Source organism: Capricornis sumatraensis, chromosome 2 (genome assembly GCF_032405125.1).
Source record: "Capricornis sumatraensis isolate serow.1 chromosome 2, serow.2, whole genome shotgun sequence".
In the NCBI taxonomy this organism is placed as follows: Eukaryota; Metazoa; Chordata; class Mammalia; order Artiodactyla; family Bovidae; genus Capricornis; species Capricornis sumatraensis.
The window spans coordinates 115,598,746-115,619,747 of NC_091070.1; the positions used below are offsets into that span (position 1 = coordinate 115,598,746).

Here is a 21,002-nt window from a genome sequence, read left to right on the forward strand (position 1 = left end):
AGACCCCCGCCACGACTCCCAGGCTTTGTCGCGCGCGCTGGAGGGGGTGCTGCTGCTGCTGCTGCTGCTAAGTCACTTCAGTCGTGTCCGACTCTGTGTGACCCCATAGACGGCAGCCCACCAGGCTCCCCCGTCCCCGGGATTCTCCAAGCAAGAACACCGGAGTGGGTTGCCATCTCCTTCTCCAGGAAGGGGTGCGGAGGGCCCCTATTCGGAGTAGCAGTAGGTCCCGTAGGCCGCCTGCTGGGGTCTGGGGAAGCCGAAGCTGCGCACTCCGGGATCCGGGAGGCCCCCGCAGCGCGGCCGAGGCGTCGTGATGGGGAAGCGCACGCTGCCGTCCGCCAGCCAGCCGCCGTCGCATTGGTCCAGCCCGGAGAACTTCCAGGCGGCATAGAGGTGCCCGACCTTGGCCACCACGGCCCCGCGCCGCTGGCAGGCCGCGTGGGCTTCAGACAGCGTCAGCCGCCCGGGCACGAAGAACACGTGACCTGGGAACCGAAGCAGGTCACCGACTGGCCGAGGGCAGGGCCGGCCGGGGCGTGGCGGAATTCAGACTCCCGGGGGGCAGAGTCGGGGTGGGGGAGAGGGGCAGGTGTGGATCGGTGGGTCCCAGCCTGGGTAGCAGGAGTGGGAGTATAGAGACTGGGGGTGCAGGTGAGGTTGCAAAAGACAGGCTGGAGGCTGGGTGGGCAGAGTGCCGGAGGGGCGAGGCCTTCAAGGGCGTCGGCCTGTAACCTCAGGCCTCTAGCCTTCTGCCTTCCCCGCCGCATTCCGGAGGCCCGAGTGCGGGCCCCGCTCGCCCCGCCCCCCGCCTCATTTCAGCTCGGATCCTCCGTCCCGTGCAGGTCAGGCCCCGGCCGCTCCCGACGCGGAGGATGGCTCGCCCCGCCCCCTTACCTGACAGCGCGGAGGTGAAGCAGAAGGCGTCGTAGCGGTCGCGCTTCCGGTCGCGGGGCCCGTAGCTGCGGATCCCGGGCCGACCTCGGCCACCGCAGGGCGCGCGCGCCGTGAGGACAGGGTAACGCACGGAGCCCTCGAGCAGCCAGCCCGCGTTGCACCAGTCCAGACCCTCGGTCCACGCTGGCGGGAGATGGCGGGGGAAGGAACGGGGGTAGCGGGATTAAACGCATCACAGGCGGGAGCCAAACCCGGAGTTCGCCTCCACTGGGGTCCAGGCGACAGCTCGGAGGGAGCCTGGGCGGTACCCGGGCTCGGCCACTCACCCTGGTACAGCTGGGCGTAGGTGGCCAGACGTCCGTCCTGCTCCTCGCACGCCTGCTTCGCCTCATAGTAATTGAACTGGTACCGGCCCCGGCTGGGCTGGTACGGAAACACCACACCTGGGAGTGGGGGGCAGACAGCCTGGAGAGGGCCGGCAGAAGGAGGGGGGAAGGAAGGGCGGTGCAACCTAGGAGAAAGGGCCGGGGGCTCCGGGAGCAGGGAGGGGGAGAGGCTGGAGAGGAGCCCCGGGAGGCCTGAGACGAGACGGCCGAACCACCGCCAGAGAGGCAAGCGGCAGCAGCCGAAGGGCCTCACCCTCCAGGCGCAGGGTCAGCGCCAAGCTCTCGTCCTCGATGCCGTTGATGAGCTCACAGCGGTACCGGCCCTCGTCTTCGAGGCGCACGCCCGCGATGACCAGGGAGGCGTCCAGCCGATGCCCTCTTCGCATCCTGGCGCGCCCCCCCAGGGGCCCGTAGCCCCGGGCGTGCGGTCCGTTGGTGATGAGGATGGGCGTTTCCCGGAGTTCCCCGGGCTCCACTTTGCTCCAGCGCACCTTGTAGCTGGGAGGCGGGGCGCCCAGGACGCAGGGCAGCGTGGTCGTGGCCCCACGACGAGAGTGAATGACCTCGTGGATGGGGGGCAGGAGGTAGTGGGGGCCAGGGTTGGGTGCTGAGCAGAGGGGGCCACAGTGGCAGGAACCCCCTGACCCCCCACTGTCCAAAGCCAGCGTTCCCCAGACCCCACCAAACCTCTCTCCATTGCTCACTCAGAAACGACTCAGTCCCTGAGGACCTCCAACAACCCTTCCCACTTTCCCCACCACTGTTCTCCAGATTCTGGGCCGAATTAAGGTCTTACCTTGGCTCCCCAGGGCTCTGTGGAAGATGGTGAAGGCCCAAGGGAGAAGGAAGTGGCAGAGAGTGGGGAGGCTGATCCTGCCTTGCATGATGGGAGTCAGCCCAGTCTGTGGGGCACAAGGTTGGGCATTCCTTAGCACTCTCCTTCCTCGGAGAAGGCAATGGCAACCCACTCCAGCACTCTTGCCTGAAAAATCCCATGGACGGAGGAGTCCATGGGGTCGCGAAGAGTCGGACACACGACTTCACTTTCCCTTTAGCACTAAGGAAATGGGGTGGGGAGATGATGAACTGCCACCGGGATTCCTCAGAGGGGACTGTTCGGCTGGAAGCCATGGCGGCAGATAGAGGGGCTGAAATTGTCAGCAAAGGGAGGTGATGGGGAAGGGGCAGTAACAAAGTCTCCTCCCCGCCCCTGCCCCCGCCCCCCAGGCCTCCTGGGCCCATCCTTCTTCCTCTCTTGTCCCTTCAGTCAGCAGGTCCTCTACTTCCCATTTTTCAGCACAAGGGCTGCTTCCCAAGTCTTCCCTTCTGGATTGCCACCTCTGGCCTCTGTCTTCACCCAACACCCAGTCTCCATCTGAAGCCAGAGTAAATATGATCTTGTCACTCTCCTGCTTAAAGCAGTGACTCCTTGTTGCCAATGAGGATCAAATCCAGGGTCCTAACCCAACTTCCAAGGCTCTCTGTGATCCCGCCTCTCAGGGCACCTCCAGCATTGCCCCCCTACCCGACCCCTCACCACCTGTGCCCTCGGCACTATGCCGCAGACACGTTCTGGCTCCAGCACAGTCCGAGTTCACCCTCACCTTCTCACAGGCCATCAGTTTGGGCCTCGCCCCTCTGGGAGGCTTTCCTCTCGCCCCCCTCATCACACTGCAGGGCACTGTGGTCTGCCACTCTGGGTTCCCACTGCTCCGGACTCGGAACTTTTTCCCTTAGAAGTATTTCTCTTAGCAGCTAAATTAGCAGTGTGAATTTGAAAAGTTAAACACATATGCATATGTAGACTACATCAGTGAGCTCTCCAGTAATTATAAAGTATAAAATTATAAGGCTACTAAAAATTATTTTGAACACAGCTGTCTATTTCAGTAGTTGATTTCCCCCCTTCTTTATCTTATCTATTCTTTATCACCTTGGCCATTTTTAAAAATAATTGGACTAAAGACCCCTAACCTAGTTTTATCCCTTTTTAAGATCTAATTCCTCTACTTCCTTTGAACAAGTTGCTTAACCTCTCTCTGATTCAATGTCCTCGTCGGTAAAATGCAGGGGATAGTGGCACACCTACCTCACTGAGTAGTTGTGGAGTCAGATGAAGTAACATACATGAAATGCTTAAATAGGTCCTGATATCTATTTAAGCATTTTATGGATAAGTGCTATGTAATGCTAGTTGTTATCTGCAACTGCCAGCATAGTTGCTGGCACACAGTCGGTGCTAAATAAATATGTGTGTTAATGAGTGAGCTCACATGAAGGACTTTTGGGAAGAAGAGCAGGGACATGGCAAGAGGAAGGAAACTTTGAGGAGAACTCGGAAGGCTAAGGAGCCAAGTTCCATCTTCCTGCAGATGAAGGTCAGAGCTGAGTATGCGGCAGGAGACAGAGGTTAGGTGCAGAAAGGACTTCCCAGTGGTTAAGAAATGCATCTGTGACAAGGAAGTCGGTGAGAGAACATGTCTCCTGTACAGAACAACCTGGTAAACACCTGGTTGAGACAGTGGGAACTGGTAAGAGAGAATGGGAACTGAGATCAGTTGAGGGATCCATAGCAACCACAGCCAGCACCAACACAGTCAAGTTAAATGTGCCTGAAACTACTCTAAGCACTTTTCAAGTACACTTTTATATTTACTCCCCTTAGCAACCCTATGAGTTAGGAATGGTTATGAATCCCAATTATACATGCTCGAAGGAGCTCCCATGTCAGGATTCTCGAATGAGGTCACACAGCTGTTAAGGGGAGGGGTTTGCTGGGACTTGAATCCAGGCTTGAGCTGAGGTTCAAGCTCTTAGTCACTGGCCTGCATTTCTGTATCTCAAAGCAGGCGCACACATTCCTTCTTCATGTCCCTTACAGAGAATGAGAGAGTGGCCAACAGCCCCAGTGCCTACTCCCTGTTTTGTTTTCACTTACAAAGCTTTATTTAAGAGAAATATTCAAAATTTTTATGGGATACTTTTAGATACAATACAAAGTCATTTCTCTGATAATTATTTTATGAACATTTTGATCAATAATATGCTGTAAGATACTTTGACACTGACCTGTTAGAAGTGGACCTCTTCACAGAGATGGCGGGTGCAGTGATTGGCAGCTTTTGGTCCTGCTGGAGAAAGAGTTTCCAGGTGAAGGAGTTGCCTGGGTCCCGGGAGGTCCAAGCACTTAACAGCCTCAGGACTTGGGCCCCTGATCAGTGTGGTCTCTCCTTTTGCACCTTTGAGGAAATGCTTCTGCCCTGAGTTCAAAGAAGCCAAGGTACCAGAAACTCCCCCACTCATCATTCCACTAAGCCACATTAAGTGACTCGGGTCCAGCTTTGTGACTGGGCACTGGGTCTGCAGTACTCACTGTCCTGGGCCCGGGGGAAGACACAGAATGAAATGGGAACCCATGAAGAGGGATGGAGTGAAGGAGGCAACCCAGGAATAATTGCCTGAAATGTTGCAGACAGTGGGGTGCCCGTTTCTTATAGATGCTCTTGGACCAGAGAAGGGATGGATTGATTGGTGGGTATAAGGATGTTGGACTGCTGGGCAGGGGGATGAATTACAAATGAGGCTCAGAGATCTATGTGTCGTTCCAGCTGCCTCTGCTTTTCTATATGATCCTCCTCTAAGCAGCACCCCTCTCCCTCCCCCAACAGAGTCCTCACCTCTGCCCTCCGGCGCCTGGGTGCGCATTGCCTATGGAAAGAGGCTGTCAAGGTGGGAACCAGACTTCCAGGACCTCCACTTGCTTCAAGAAACCTGACCCCTTCTGTCCAGCCCCCTCTGTCTGTCATCTGTCTGTCCTTTCCTTCTCTGTCCCCTCCCCATCGGAAGCACAATTTCCCATTGTCTCCTTCTTTTCCCCTATTGTTGGATAACAGGGGCCCTTTCTTTATCCTCTGGGTAATGGCAACGAAATGTCAACAGCTGGGGATGTGGGATGCAGGACCGGCTGGCACACACTACCGGAAAAAGGGCCCGGGTAGGGGCGGGTTCAGAACAGGAACTGACATCCCCAAGGAGAAGAAAATGGGGAGAGAGAGAAAGTTGGTGAGAAGGTTGAAATGGGATCTGCCTTAATACTCAAGCTTCAAGTCTCGAAAGAGATTTGGGGTAAGGCCAGGGAAGTGGCTGGGCGCCAAGGAGGGCAGAGTGACTAGTTAGCGTTGCAATAGGAGAGGATGGAAATTAGAGAGTAAGGAAAATTTTTTCTGTCTCTGGGAAGGACTTGGGAATTTCTGAGGATGGAAGGACTTTGGAAAGCTCTCAGAGAGGTCATTTTATTTGTTCCCTAGTTCCCCACCTCCTCCTTCAGCAGATGGATGAAGCTCTCAAAAGAAGAGAAATCCTTAACTTCCCCTAGTAGAGAGATTCTCTAAAATTCCCCTTGTTAGGAAGTTCTTTCTGAAGTCTAAACTCCTACTAGAGCTTAAGCTCATTTTAAAAACCTATTGACATGTAAGAATTAAAGATTTTTAAATTAAAAAAAAAGTAAAGTAATATTGCCTGCAAAAAAAAAAAAAAAGAAATGTAGTTCAATAAATGTCTGTTGACTTGAAAAAAAAAAAACCTATTGAGATAGAATTTACATACAACAAAGTGCAGACCAAAAGTGTACAGGTCGAGATATAGAATCTCCCTAACACCCAGAATAGCCCATTTCTTTTTTGCATGCTATCGATGCAAAGGGAGCACTCTCTCTGCAAATAGCCATTTCGGAAAGTTTCAAGCTTCGAATTGCCTCTTGGCCTTCTTTTTCCTCTGCCCCCCAACCTCAGTGGCTTCAAATGACTAATCCTACACTTTCAAAACTGGAGGGGACCTTGGTATCATTATCATCCTCATTTACCAGGTGGAAGGGAAAGTAACTTGTCCAAGACCACACAATGCAGTTGTTGACTCAAGCCTAGAATGTCCTGCTTCTCCAGCTGATTCCTCTTCCATTCCTTTCCTCAGCCTTCAGACTCAGCCCCTCCAGCTACAAGGTCTCCCCTGGGGCCATATTTGATAACACGGTGCCCACCAGGATGATGCTCTTTAGGGACTGGATTGATTGTCTTATCTCATTCCTCCATCCCTTCCTAAACTCTTCCCTCTTCTTCCCAGAGAAAGGGACAGATGAGAAGAGACAAATAGCTGCCTGTCTCCTCTGCCAGGACACCCTGATCCCGTGCCTCTGACTGGCTTCAGCCCAACACAAACAGCCTCCCGCAGAGAGGGAGCATAAAAAGGCTCCACAGCCAGCGGTTGCGCCCCTATTCTCCAGCTCCCTTCTTTCTCCCATCGCTTCTGAGTCGTGGTTTGGAAGTCTCTGGTGTATAAATTCGTAAAAGGCTGAGTTTGGCAAGGAGGGGGTGTTAGAACTGTGATAGATGCCAAAGAACCCTTTGAGTATGGAATGAGAAAGGAACAAACCAGGAATAAATATCCCCTGAGTAACCAAACTGTGTTTAGTTTGCTCAAGGTCACGCTCATTCTCAGTTCTCCCGGAAAGACACTGTGAAATGAGAATGGGGTAAGATTTCTCAGGCTTGAGATGGCATCTTTTCTAGCATCTTCTGGGGGCAGGGCTTTGCTATTCTCACTACCTATCAACCAGGATGAAGTGGAATCATCCAGGATGAGCCTGGATGAGCCTCTTTCCCTAACACCCCAGGCTCAGCCCCCACATTCCAGGCTCATTCAGCTGACCAATTTGCTGGATCTTTGGTGATGGCAAATAGGGGCCCAGTTTTCTAGGGATTGTTGCATGAAGGACTGGAGGAGTTGGCAAAATGACACTTTAGAGGGCATAGCAGAGAGGGACCAGGTGTGCCTGGCAGGGCTTCCCTCTCCTTCCAATAGAATTTACATTCACACCCAACCGCTTGCCCACCTCCCTGTCTCCCTGCAGCGCTGTCTTTGGCAGACGGTGCAGGGCAGTCTTGTGCCCCTTCTCTGATGGCTCTCACCCTTGTCCTCCTGCCTGGGAGCCCCAGGCCTCCCTTTTTTTCTAACCCAGGCTCAAGCCTTTTATGGGGCTGGATCCTGGCCACACTGCAGGACATTTTTGGGGGTGAACCTGGGGGATTCAGCCTTGTGGAAAGACATGTTTTCCTCTCAGGACACCTCAGCGTACTCTGAACAGTGTTTGTACTGTGGTTAGAGTCAAGGGTGGGAAGGAAGGGGAAGATGTGGTCCCTGCCCTTGTGGGGGACCTGCCAATCTGAAGGGGGCATGAGGCCACGTGGCCTAATGGGAAAAACTCTGGACCATGAATCAGGAATCCTTCTCCAGATGCCGACTTCGTACGAGGCTCTGCCAACCTCCTGGAGCTTCAGTCTCTGTAACTGTCAAATGGGCCCCACACCTCCCCAAAGGGGCTGGCTGGTGTGAAGGTGATGGAGCAGCCTTCTATCAAGTGAAAGGCATGCTATGGATGATGTTCATTGTCACAACAGTTGGTTCAAGTTAGAAAAGGGTTAGAAAAGGGGAGAACAAGATGGGAAAGAGCTGAGACTCATCAGACCCACTCATCCTTGCACTAGCCACACCCTTCACGAATGGGGGCCCCTCGTGGGGCTAGGGTCTGTCTAAACAGTGAGGGTGTCCCTCTCTATATTTCTATCTTGCCCTGTTTCCATCTCTGTGGAGAATAGGAAGAGATCACCACAACGCCCCAGATGCCACGTGGAGCCCTGACTGTGCCTCATCTCAGGCTGCCCAGCCCTGTTCCCTGTTCGTCACTCCAGCCCCTTGGTTTGGGGGCTCTTGAGAAGCGGACCCCACAAAGCCCACTTCAGTCCTGATCAGAACCTAGAAATTAAAAGTGAAGATGTTCTTGGAAGACTGCAGTGGGGATGTCTTGTCCTCATCTCAACGTGGCAGATGCTCAGGCTTGTCAACCACCTCCATCCTTAAGGTGGGGTGGGCAGGGGTGGGGGTCAGAGTAGGGCTTTTCTGAAGGGCTTCAGGATACAGAGAACTGTTTGAGCAACTCAGTAAATGAACTTATGAAGGCCTTGACCTTATGAAGTGCTCAGTCTAGTGAGCTAACACCTCTCCTGTCTTGAGGCGCATGCTCAGTTGCTAAGTTGTGCTTGGCTCTTAGGGACCCCATGGACTGCAGCCTGCCAGGTTCCTCTGACCATTTCTTTTTTGCATGCTATCGATGCAAAGGGAGCACTCTCTCTGCAAATAGCCATTTCAGAAAGTTTCAAGCTTCGAATTGCCTCTTGGCCTTCTTTTTCCTCTGCCCCCCAACCTCAGTGGCTTCAAATGACTAATCCTACACTTTCAAAACTGGAGGGGACCTTGGTATCATTATCATCCTCATTTACCAGGTGGAAGGGAAAGTAACTTGTCCAAGACCACACAATGCAGTTGTTGACTCAAGCCTAGAATGTCCTGCTTCTCCAGCTGATTCCTCTTCCATTCCTTTCCTCAGCCTTCGGACTCAGCCCCTCCAGCTACAAGGTCTCCCCTGGGGCCATATTTGATAGCACGGTGCCCACCAGGATGATGCTCTTTAGGGACTGGATTGATTGTCTTATCTCATTCCTCCATCCCTTCCTAAACTCTTCCCTCTTCTTCCCAGAGAAAGGGACAGATGAGAAGAGACAAATAGCTGCCTGTCTCCTCTGCCAGGACACCCTGATCCCGTGCCTCTGACTGGCTTCAGCCCTGGTGGTTCAGTGGCTAAGAATCTGCCTGCCAATGCGGGGGACACAGGTTCGATCTCTGGTCGGGAAGATCCCACATGCTACAGGGCAATTAAGTCCATGTGCCACAACTACGGAGGTTGCGCTCTAGCGCCAGCGAGCTGCAACTACGGAAGCCCCTGCAATGAGGAACCAGTGCGCCGCAATGAAGAGTAGCGCCCACTCGCCACAACTAAAGATAGCCTGCATGCAGCAACGGAGTCTCAGCACAGCCAAAAATTTTAAAAAATAAAAAACGAATATAAAAAAGCAAGCACCGAATTGTTGCTTTACATTGTCACTGACAAATACAAATACTCTCACAGTATCGTTCCCATTTTATGGATGAAGAAACTAATATCTAAAGAAAGTTACTAAATTGTTAGTAAGTAATCCAGGTAGCTCATCTCCAGAGTTAGATGAGTTCTTCCCTTCTGTAGAAGAATAATTCCTCCAAACTTAGAAGAGATAAAAAGAGAATTGCTTCTTTTTGTTTTGTTTTGATTTGATTAGGGCTTCCCAGGTGGTGCTAGTGGTAAAGAACCCTCCTGCCATGGCAGGAGACATAAGAGACACGGGTTCGGTTCCTGGGTCAGGAAGATCCCCTGGAGGAAGGCATGGCAACCCACTCCAGTATTCCTGCCTGGAGAATACCATGGACAGACGACCTTGGCGGGCACAGTCCATAGGATTGCCCAGAGTTGTTTTGATTATTGGGGTTTTTGTTAGTTTGGGGGGGGTTTGGTGTTGCTTTAGTGGACTGTCTAAAAGCTTGCTTGACACTCAACTAGTTCTCTTGGAGATTGTAACTTTGCTGTTGAAGTGTATTTGATAAATAATCTACAATCAAAAAAGACAGAACATTTACAGTCCTGAGAGTGAAAAATTTGGCTTAAAGCTCAACATTCAGAAAACGAAGATCATGGCAACCGGTCCCATCACTTCATGGGAAATAGATAGGAAAACAGTGGAAACAGTGTCAGACTTTATTTTTGGGGGCTCCAAAATCACTGCAGATGGTGACTGCAGCCATGAAATTAAAAGATACTTACTCCTTGGAAGAAAAGTTATGACCAACCTAGATAGCATATTAAAAAGCAGAGACATTACTTTGCCGACTAAGGTCCATCTAGTCAAGGCTATGGTTTTTCCAGTAGTCATGTATGGATGTGAGAGTTGGACTGTAAAGAAAGCTGAGCACCGAAGAATTGATGCTTTTGAACTGTGGTGTTGGAGAAGACTCTTGAGAGTCCCTTGGACTGCAAGGAGATCCAACCAGTCCATTCTGAAGGAGATCAGCCCTGGGATTTCTTTGGAAGGAATGATGCTAAAGCTGAAACTCCAGTACTCTGGCCACCTCATGCGAAGAGTTGACTCATTGGAAAGGACTCTGATGGTGGGAGGGATTGAGGGCAGGAGGAGAAGGGGACGACAGAGGATGAGATGGCTGGAGGGCATCACTGACTCGATGGACATGAATCTGAGTGAACTCCGGGAGTTGGTGATGGACAGGGAGGCCTGGCGTGCTGCGATTCATGGGGTCACAAAGAGTCGGACACAACTGAGTGACTGAACTGAACTGATAGTTAGTGGTTAGGCTTCCCTGGAGGCTCAGTTGGTAAAGAATCCACCTGCAATGCAGGAGACCTGGGTTTGATCCTTAGGTTGGGAAGATCCCCTGGGGAAGGAACTGGCAACCCACTCCAGTATGCGTGCCTGAGAAATGCCATGGACAGAGGAGCCTGGCGGGCTACAGTCCTTGGGGTCTTAAAAGAGTCGGATACGACTTAGTGACTAAACCGCCACAACCATGGTTAGTGGTTAACTTGCTAAAGCTGCTAAAACAATAGGGTTTTATTGCCCAATAGAGAAATTAACCACAAAGGTATTTTGGTTCTATTGTCCTGGAAAATTGACCAATCATCTAATTAGCAGTCTTATTTCAGTATTCCTTTTGCTTATTGACTATATAAATTCCCTGTTTCTCAAATGCTCTCCAGAGCAGCTCCTTTGTCTTCTTCTAGTTCCCTCATTAATGAGTTAAGCCAATCTTTAATGTGTGTTAACAAATAACTTAGAGAAATGTGTTTTTCCACTTCTCAGCTTCCCTATACTGCTGGCCGTTATCCCTCCAACCACGGATTCACTAGCACAGGAGTGTCCTGACAGCCTGAGCCTCTCTGAGGGTAGGCTCCTTTGTTATCACCAGCCTGCAGAGGACCAGCAAAGGCCTGAGGAGAAGGTGGCCATTCGCAGCAAGAGGCCTCTACAGTGCCTCCTTGTAGTTAAGGCTATGAAGGCGGCGGCTCCAGTGGGCCACCACTGTTACAGCAGCTCAGTTTCACTGGCTACATCAGAGACAGCATAATACATCCATTGTGCTTCCTCCAGGAAGTCACCGCCTCCCCCAAATTTAACAGCTTTCTCACATGGCATAGAGGAGACATTCAGAAAATGTTGACTGAATAGATAAAATTGAGGTCTTCTTTCTTTAATTTCTGCAAACTTAACCAAAAGGCAGGGCATAATGTTGGAGTTTCACAGGCTCTGGAGTTTGAGTGTCTGGAGATAAATCTCAGGCAACCCACTAGCTGGATAACACTAGGCACCTTAGCTTCTCTTCATTGTTTTCATCGGAAAATGAGGATAACAACATCAATAATTAGAACTGAGCCTAACTCATATTGGAGAATGAAATGGCCCACTCCAGTATTCTTGCCTGGAAAATCCCATGGACAGAGGAGCTTGGTGGGCTCCAGTCCATGGGGTCGCAAAAGAGTTGGATACTACTTAGCGACAAAAATAACAAACTGACTCATATAATGCACTCAATATATTTTAGTCCTTACCGTTGGTAAGGGGACAAAGTGTCAAAGGGAGCAGAATCAATCAAAACACAGATACTGATTGATTGATTCTAAGGGATCACCTGATCTTAAGAACACAAATACCGTAAACGCATACAAGTCAGTGTTCCGCTTATTTTTATCACAAAATACAACAAAATTAATGCATGAGCAGAATAAAAAAGAATTAAACTACAAACAAAGGAATAAAATGAAAAGTAAAATCCTTCCTTCTTCTTACCTTCTCCTGGAGCAATTAAACTATTGTTAAGATTCTTCTGTAAATGCCCAGAAAGTTTTAAAGAAACTACAAGAATGCAGATAAATAGAAATATATGTCAGGTATATATATTCTTTTTAAAATCTATTTTAGATCATATAATACAAACTGTTCCCTATTTTGCTTTTTTTAATCTAATAATATGTTGTGAGCATCTGTTCCTATTAGTGGGTGACATAAAACTTCATTCCTTTCCATGTCTGCGTAGTATTCCAGCTGTGATCCACACAGTCAAAGGCTCTCGGATAATAAAGCAGAAGTAGATGCTTTTCCAGAATTCTCTTGCTTTCTTTATGATCTAACGAATATTAGCAATTTGATCTCTGGTTCCTCTGCCTTTTCTAAACCCAGCTTGTACATCTGGAAGTTCTTGGTACAAGAACTTCAGACTGCTGAAGCCTAGCTTGAAGAATTTTGAACATAATCTTACACCCATGGGAAATGAACACAAATGTATGGTAGTTTGAACATTCGTCAGCATTGCCCTTCTTTGGGATTGGAATGAAAACTGATATTTTCCAGTCCTGTGGCCACTGTTGGGTTTTCAAAGCTTGCTGACATATTAAGTGCAGCACTTTAACAGCATCAGTTTTTAGCATTATTTTGAAATAACTAAGCTGGAATCCCATCACCCCTCACTAGCTTTGTTCATAGTGATGCTTCCTAAGGTCTACTTGACTTCACACTTCAGGATGTCCAGTTGTAGGTGGGTGACCACACCATCATAGTTATCCAGGTCATTAAGACCTTTTTTTTTTTTTTTTTTTTGGTATATTTTTGTGTATTCTTGCCACATCTTCTTAATCTCTTTTGGTTCTGTTAGGTCCTTACCATTTCTGTCCTTTATCATATCTGTTGTTGCATGATATGTGACTGTGTGGATCACAACAAACTGTGGGAAATTCTTAAGATATGGTTTACCAGATAGCCTTACTAGTCTCCTGAGAAATCTATATGTAGATCAAGAAGTAACAGTTTGAAACTTACATGGAACAACAGACTGGTTCAAAATTGGGAAAGGAGTATGACAAAGCTGTATATTGTCACCCTGCTTATTTAACTTCTATGCAGAGTACATCATGTGAAATGCTGGGCTGGTTGAATCACAAGCTGGAATCAAGATTGCTGGAAGAAATATCAACAACCACAGAAATGCAGATGATGCCACTCTAATGGAAGAAAGTGAAGAGGAACAAATGAGCCTCTTGATGAGGATAAAAGAGGAGAGTGAAAGAGCTGGTTTAAAACTCAACATTCAAAAAACTAAGATCATGCCATCTGTTCCCATCATTTCATGGCAAATAGAAGGGGGGAAAGTGGAAGCAGTGACAGATTCCATTTTCTTGAGCTCTGAAGTCACTGCTAACGTTGACTGCAGCCATGAAATTAAGACACTTGCTCCTTGGAAGAAACGCTATCACAAACCTGGACAGCATATCAAAAAGCAAAGACATCACTTTGTGACAAAGGTCCATATAGTCAAAGTTATGGTTTTCGCAGTAGTCATATACAGATGTGAGAGCTGGACCATAAAGAAGGCTGAGCAATGCTTTTGAATTGTGTGGTGCTGGAGATGACTCTTGAGAGTCCCTCAGACTGCAAGGAGATCAAACCAATCAATCCTAAGTGAAATCAAGCCTGAACATTCATTGGAAGGACTGACACTAAAGCTGAAGCTCCAATATGTTGGTCACCTGATGTGAAGAACCAGCTCATTGGAAATGACCCTGATGCTGGGAAAGACTGAGGGCAGGAAAACGGGATGACAGAGGATAAGATGGTTGGATGGCATCATAGACTCAATGGACATGAGTTTGAACAAACTCCAGGAGATAATGAAGGACAGGGAAGCCTGGTGTGCTGCAGTCCATGCGGTCACAAAGTATCAAACACAACTGAGCGACTGAACAACAACAAAGCCGTATATAAAATAATGAGCCTGTGGAAATTTGCTGTGTGATGCAGGGAGCTCAACCCGGTGCTCCGTGACAGCTTAAAGGGGTGGGATGGGATGGGAGGTGGGAAGGAGGTTCAAGAGGATGGGAACATGTGTATACTCACAGCTGATTCATGGTGATGTATGGCAGAAATCAACACAACATTGTAAAGCAATTATCCTCCAATTAAAAATAAATACAATTTTAAAAAGTGAAGCCAGAATAAGTCACAGAATAATAATTTTTAAATTGGAGGAGCACTTTTATTGCTTTCTTAAAAACTGATCCCACAAGGCACCTAACTGCAGACAATTTAACAAACATAAAAACATTTAAAAATGAAAATCCCTCTTAATCTTACCATGCAGAAAGATTTAATTTTTTTACATTTTGTTGTCTGTCCTTCCAGATTTTCAAGGAATTTTTGTTTCTTAAGGCATCTGGTCCCATCACTTCATGGGAAATAGATGGGGAAATAGTGGAAACAGTGTCAAACTTTATTTTGGGGGGCTCCCAAATCACTGCAGATGGTGATTGCAGCCATGAAATTAAAAGGCGCTTACTCCTTGGAAGGAAAGTTATGGCCAACCTAGATAGCATATTAAAAAGCAGAGATATTACTTTGCCAACAAAGGTCCGTCTAGTCAAGGCTATGGTTTTTCCTGTGGTCATGTATGGATGTGAGAGTTGGACTGTGAAGAAGGCTGAGTGCCAAAGAATTGATGCTTTTGAACTGTGGTGTTGGAGAAGACTCTTGAGAGTCCCTTGGACTGCAAGGAGATCCAACCAGTCCATCCTAAAGGAGATCAGTCTTGGGTGTTCATTGGAAGAACTGATGCTGAAGCTGAAACTCCAGTACTTTGGCCACCTCATGCGAAGAGTTGACTCATTGGAAAGGACTCTGATGCTGGGAGGGATTGGGGGCAGGAGGAGAAGGGGACGACAGAGGATGAGATGGCTGGATGGCATCACTGACTCGATGGACGTGAGTCTGAGTGAACTCCGGGAGCTGGTGATGGACAGGGAGGCCTGGCGTGCTGCGATTCATGGGGTCGCAAATCGTCGGACACGACTGAGCGACTGAAATGAACCGAACTGAACCGAACTGAACTGTTGATTTTTTTCATGACTTAATATGCAATACATCACATAGCCAGCAGGTGGCGGGAGAAGGCTGCATTACCGGTACTGACAAGCCCTGCAGAGTGCTGGGCTCCACACTCAGCTGGCGTCCTGTGCTCTGCTGGAAAATCACCATTTGTTTAAGGCGGAGAACATTCTGAGATGGGAATGCTACAGCAGAGACTTTAAAGTTCTGGGGGCGTCTACCAGACTCAGAGCGCCCTTCAGACTCTTGCTTGCCAAGGCTTAGCTAAGCTTCAGTTCAGAGGGAGAGTCCCAGTTTCTCAGAGCGTTTTCCTTCTTGATATTTGCATCAGCAGTGTCAAAGGAATGAGGTGTTTCTCTTTTCAGCTGTCTTTTTTCCTACCTCTGCTCCCACTCATGTTGGTGTCTTTCATACTTCCCCCGTTCAGAAATTTTTCCATGGCATTTTTACTGAAATTTTTCCATTTCATTTTTTAAATATAAAAAACAACCCAAGTTGGAAGTATTTGCTGTCTTAAAAACTTTACTCCTCTAGGCTGACTCTAGAAGTGGCAGCAAGCACTACAGAGGAAAGAAGACCTCTTCGGTGGTTCTCCCCCTCATGCATTCTCCCCAACCCCGACCACGACCAGCATGGCCGGCTCTGGGGTGTTCAAGCCCCTTCACAGGAGACACTGAGGCCAGGGAAAGTCAGAGACGAGAACTACAGGGACAGGGATGCTGGACTCAGAGAAAGGTCTTGATCCAGACTGGAGAGAAGCATGGAACCAAGGAGCAGTGGCAGTGTGCTTCAAAGAGAAATAAATGTTTGTTAAGCAGAGCGCACACTAAACTGCATCAAAGAACAAGCCCCTGCAGCTGAGACCATTCTATTCCCTTTTTCTGTGCCGACTGGCCCTCAGGTTGCTGCTGGTAAGTCGCTTCAGTCGTGCCCGACTCTGTCAACCCCATAGACGGCAGCCCACCAGGCTCCTCTGTCCCTGGGATTCTCCAGGCATGGCCCTCAGGTTACCCACTTACAAATGGGGAAGATTGCGTACAACATGGGATTAGGCTGAGAATCAAATATACTGATGTTTGTGAAAATATTTCAAACTGTAAGCCACTGTTTTAAATAAAAGCCACTACTTTTAAATAGCGGAGCACTCTACACAAGAAATTGTATTATTTTTATTGTTATAAATTCCAAATGGTTAATGGAGTAGGAAAATTAGAAACTGCCTAAGGCCTGAAGATTAGGAAATACTATCAGCCTAAAGAAAAACTCTAAGAGACAGACAGAAAAATAATATTATGTTAGGGAATTCCCTGGTGGTCCAGTGGTTAGGACTCCTCGCTTTCATTACTGGAGAATTGTTGGTTTCAATCCCTGGTGGGAGAAAGAACATCCCAAAAGCCTTGCAGCACAGTGAAAGCACATGCAGACCCACACATTATACTAGATAAATACTTGCCAATATTTGTGATACAAACTTTTTAAAAACCCCCATACTGTAGTTGCAACCACAAGTTCTTTTCTCTTCTCTCAATCTTGCAGTCCAGTAATAGAATAAATAAATAAATGAGAAGAGGTAGAGGAAAATGTTACACAAGTTTATGCACCAAAGGTATTTGTTGGCAGAGTATGGTTTTTATGACATTGTGCAGACTTAAAGAAAAATAACCTAATACCTAGTTTTTAGGATTTCATTCTGCTCCAGAAATTTAGAAAGGATTTCAAGTGTTGGTCATCTCAGGGCCACACTCACCTCCTCTTGAAGATCCCCCTGTTACCAATCATGAAAACAGTGAAAGCGTAAGTTGCTCAGTTAGTCCTTCAACTTTGCTCATTTTCAAGAAAAAGGATCCCTGGCATTTCCACTTGAATTTTCAAATCAACTTGTCAACTGATGCAAAAATCCAACTCGGATTTTGATAGAGATTGTGCTGACTCTGTAGACCAATTTGGAGAGTAAGTTCAGTTCAGTCACTCAGTCGTGTCTGACTCTTTGTGACCCCATGGACTGCAGCACGCCAGGCCTCCCTGTCCATCACCAACTCCTGGAATTTACCCAAACTCATGTCCATCGGGTTGGTGATGCCATCCAACCATCTCATCCTCGGTCTTCCCCTTCTCCTCCTGCCCCCAATCCCTCCCAGCATCAGGGTCTTTTCAAATGAGTCAGCTCTTCACATGAGGTGGCCAAAGTATTGGAGTTTCAGCCTCAGCATCAGTCCTTCCAGTGAACACCCAGGACTGGTCTCCTTTAGGATGGACTGGTTGGATCTCCTTGCAGTCCAAGGGACTTGCAAGAGTCTTCTCCGACACCACAGTTCAAAAGCATCAATTCTTCGGTGCTCAGCTTTCTTTACAGTCCAACTCTCATATCCATACATGACTACTGGAAAAACCATAACCTTGACCAGATGGACCTTTGTTGGCAAAGTAATTTGGAGAGTGATCTTATTAAGTCTGCCAATCCATAAACACAGATATTTTTCCATTTATGTAGGTCTTCTTTTGCTTCTTTCAATGACATTTTTGAATTTTCAGTGTATAATTATTGCACTTTTCTGCTATATTTTATTAAATTACTAAGTGTTTTATTTATTTTGATGCCATAGTCAATGAATTTTTAACATCGATGGCTCTTACTATTTAGGGACCAGTTTGTATCTGCTACTTTGCCAACAAAGCTCCATCTAGTCAAGGCCATGGTTTTTCCAGTGGTCATGTATGGATGTGAGACTTGGACTGTGATGAAAGCTGAGCGCCAAAGAATTGATGCTTTTGAACTGTGGTGTCGGAGAAGACTCTTGCGAGTCCCTTGGACTGCAAGGAGATCCAACCAGTCCATCCTAAAGGAGACCAGTCCTGGGTGTTCATTGGAAGGACTGATGCTAAAGCTGAAACTCCCAATACTTTGGCCACCTGATGTGAAGAGTTGATTCATTAGAAAAGACCTTGATGCTGGGAGGGATTGTGGGCAGGAGGAGAAGGGGACGACAGAGGATGAGATGGCTGGATGGCATCACCGACTCGATGGACATGAGTTTGAGTGAACTCTGGGAGTTGGTGATGGACAGGGAAGCCTGGCATGCTGCAATTCATGGGGTCACAAAGAGTCGGACATGACTGAGTGACTGAACTGAACTTGTACCTACTTTTTTCACTTCAATCATATCATAGACATTTCCGCAAAATTATTAAGAATCCTTCTTCAAATTCATTTTTTAAGACTATGTATTAGTGCACTGTATATTTCCACTCTTTGAGCAAACTGTAGGAGATAGTGAAGGATGGGGAATCTGGTATGCTGCAGTTCAAGGGGTCACAAAGAGTAAGACATGACTTAGTGACTGGGCAATAAAGCAACAATGGTTCCACTGTAAGTTATTTAGCCATTCTCCTGTTGTGGAATATTTAGGTTCTTTGCTTTTTTTTTCCATTTTATAAATATTCCTGTAATAAATATTTCTGCTGATCTTTCTATGTCTGCATTTCAGATTGTTTTCTTATAAGTAGTCATGGCCCCTTCCACCACGAAAGAACACAGCAAGAAGTTGCCAGATATGAATCAGGAAAAGGGCCCTCACCAGAAGGTCGTCAACCTGGTGCCTTGATCTTGGACTTCCCAGCATTCAGAACTGAGAGGGGCCAAGATGGAGGAGTAGAAAGACCCCGAGCTTACCTTATAAATAGTCATGTATTCTTGCTCTCTCATAATAGCTTTTATTTTGTACAACTCTTGTGAGGAGTTTGAACCTCCTGAAAATTTGAACTCCTGGAGGCCCATTTCTTCTTTTGCAAGCCCACATAGCCTCCAGGGACAGGCCTGCAGGGGCCCTGACTTCTCCTTTTACCCCCACAGCACTGTGTTCTGACCTTGCCACAGCTCTCATCACTCACTGATATAAGTTCATGGTAACTTGTTACACCCCCACATGATCGAGAAGCCCAACAGAACAAGGGCTGGACCTTTAGTCCTTGGTCTATAGAAGACCCTTAATAAATGTTTATCAAATGAGTGAGCCAGGCAGAGCCAGAGTTCAAGTTCCTAGGCCAGACTCAGAATCTTGAGTCAATAAGTTATGTTGTTGTTCAGTTGCTCCGACTGAACAAGTCGTGTCCAACTCTTTGCAACCCCATGGACTGCAGCAGGCCACACTTCCCTATCTTTCACTATCTCCCAGAGTTTGTTCAAACTCATGTCTGTCAAGTAGATGATACCATTCAACCATTTCATTCTCTGTTGCCCCCTTCTCCTCCTGCCCTCAATCTTTCCCAGCATCAGGGTCTTTTCCAAGAGTCGGTTCTTCTCATCAGGTGGCTAAAGTACTGGAGCTTCAGTTTCAGCATTAGTCCTTCTAATGAATATTCAGGGTTGATTTCCTTTAGGATTGACTGGGGACTCTCAAGAGTCTTCTCCAACACCACAGTTTGAAAGCATCAATTCTTTGGTACGCAGCTTTTGTTATAGTCCAACTTTCACATCCATACATGACTACTGGAAAAGCCATAGCTTTGAATATATAGACCTTTAAAGGAAAGTGATGTCTCTGCTTTTTAATATGCAGTCTAGTTTTGCCATAGCTTTTCTTACAAGTAGCAAGCGTCTTTTAATTTCATGGCTGTAGTCATTGTCTGCAGAGATTTTGGAGCCCAAGAAAATAAAGTCTGTCACTGTTTCCATTTTTCCCCCCATCTATTTGCCATTAACTGATGGGACTGGATGCCATGATCTTAGTTTTCTGAATGTTCAGTTCAACAAATTATGGCCATTAGGTTTTCAGAATGGCCGATAAAGAGTATGCTGAACAGAAATTGTGGGCTGAAAAAGGCCCTTGACCTATTCATGAGTTTTCAAACTTCTTTTATGACCACAGTATAATACGTAATATTAGATAGACAGGGGAGATAGAAAGGGTGGAAAATTGAAACGGTGGAAATTGAAACCCTATCTATGGAATCTTCTCAGTGGCCCCTGAGACACTACAATAAAACCGTTTGTAAAGATGATTGCACTAGTCCAACACTCTAATTTTATAGACCAGGGAAAGGTTGCTCTTGAGCAGGAAAAGGACTCAGATCTGACTGCCATTCACGAAGTGTTCCTCTATTGAACCCAACCTCTGAACAGTATATTTGAAGCATCCCACATCACTTATGAAAGCATCTACAAGCCCACTAATCAAGATCCATTGTTTAAAGTATTGTTCCCATGTAGCATATTTTAAAAGTAAAATTAATTTCATGTTTAAAAAAACGTACTGGAATGAGGTAGTATGACATACTGAACAATTGTGACAAAGCTTGAGTGAAATGGCAGCTTTTCTCTTTGAAGATCGTAGGGGGCGCTAAGTTACCGTAAATATTGATGTGAAAGTGAAAGTGAAGTCGCTCCGTCGTGTCTGACTCTTTGCGACCCCGTGGACTGTAGCCTACCAGGCTCCTCTGTCCATGGGATTTTCCAGGCAATAGTCCTGGAGTGGATTGCCATTTCCTTCTCCAGGGGATCTTCCCAACCCAGGGATAGATCCCGGGTCTCCCGCATTGTAGACAGACGCTTTACCGTCTGAGCCAGGGAAGTCCAAATATTGATATAGGGATGCAAATAAGGGAAAACTTTTTTCTTTTTCCCTTCCGATTTTAGTTCCTGGGTGGCTCAGTGGACCCTAAGAACACTGTGGGGATGAGAGGATGTGCAACCTCTCTTGCTGACTTCTTTGCAATATGTTCTTTCCCTCTCCTGCTCAATGGATTCTCATACTTATAAGGCAAGTCTGAACTCCTCAACCTATTATGCATTTCGGGATTTTGCCTCTCCAGTCCCACTCGAGCTTCCAGCTTTGCTTGGGCTAGACAAAGTGCTCCTCGA

General features: G+C 47.4%; 1 protein-coding gene across 1 annotated transcript; it reads right to left on the reverse strand.

The window, feature by feature from the left end:
- Positions 1-207: 207 nt before the first annotated feature.
- HAPLN2 (hyaluronan and proteoglycan link protein 2) lies at positions 208-2,167 on the reverse strand. The gene is made up of 5 exons (XM_068966245.1): positions 2,080-2,167; positions 1,537-1,890; positions 1,224-1,340; positions 898-1,080; positions 208-488 (listed from the first exon to the last, which is right to left on the reverse strand). The coding sequence occupies exons 1-5, from the start codon at positions 2,165-2,167 to the stop codon at positions 208-210; spliced, it is 1,023 nt and encodes a 340-aa protein (XP_068822346.1).
- Between the last annotated feature and the right edge of the window lie 18,835 nt (positions 2,168-21,002).

Bases quoted from the DNA above. Each gene is read 5' to 3' on its own strand.
- HAPLN2 (XM_068966245.1), bottom strand. From the start codon at position 2,167: ATGCAAGGCAGGATCAGCCTCCCCACTCTCTGCCACTTCCTTCTCCCT. The intron at 1,891-2,079 runs GTAAGACCTTAA...CCCTCTGCTCAG, and splicing joins CAGAGCCCTGGGGAGCCAAG to CACCCAACCCTGGCCCCCAC. The intron at 489-897 runs GTAAGGGGGCGG...TTCGGTTCCCAG, and splicing joins CTTCACCTCCGCGCTGTCAG to GTCACGTGTTCTTCGTGCCC.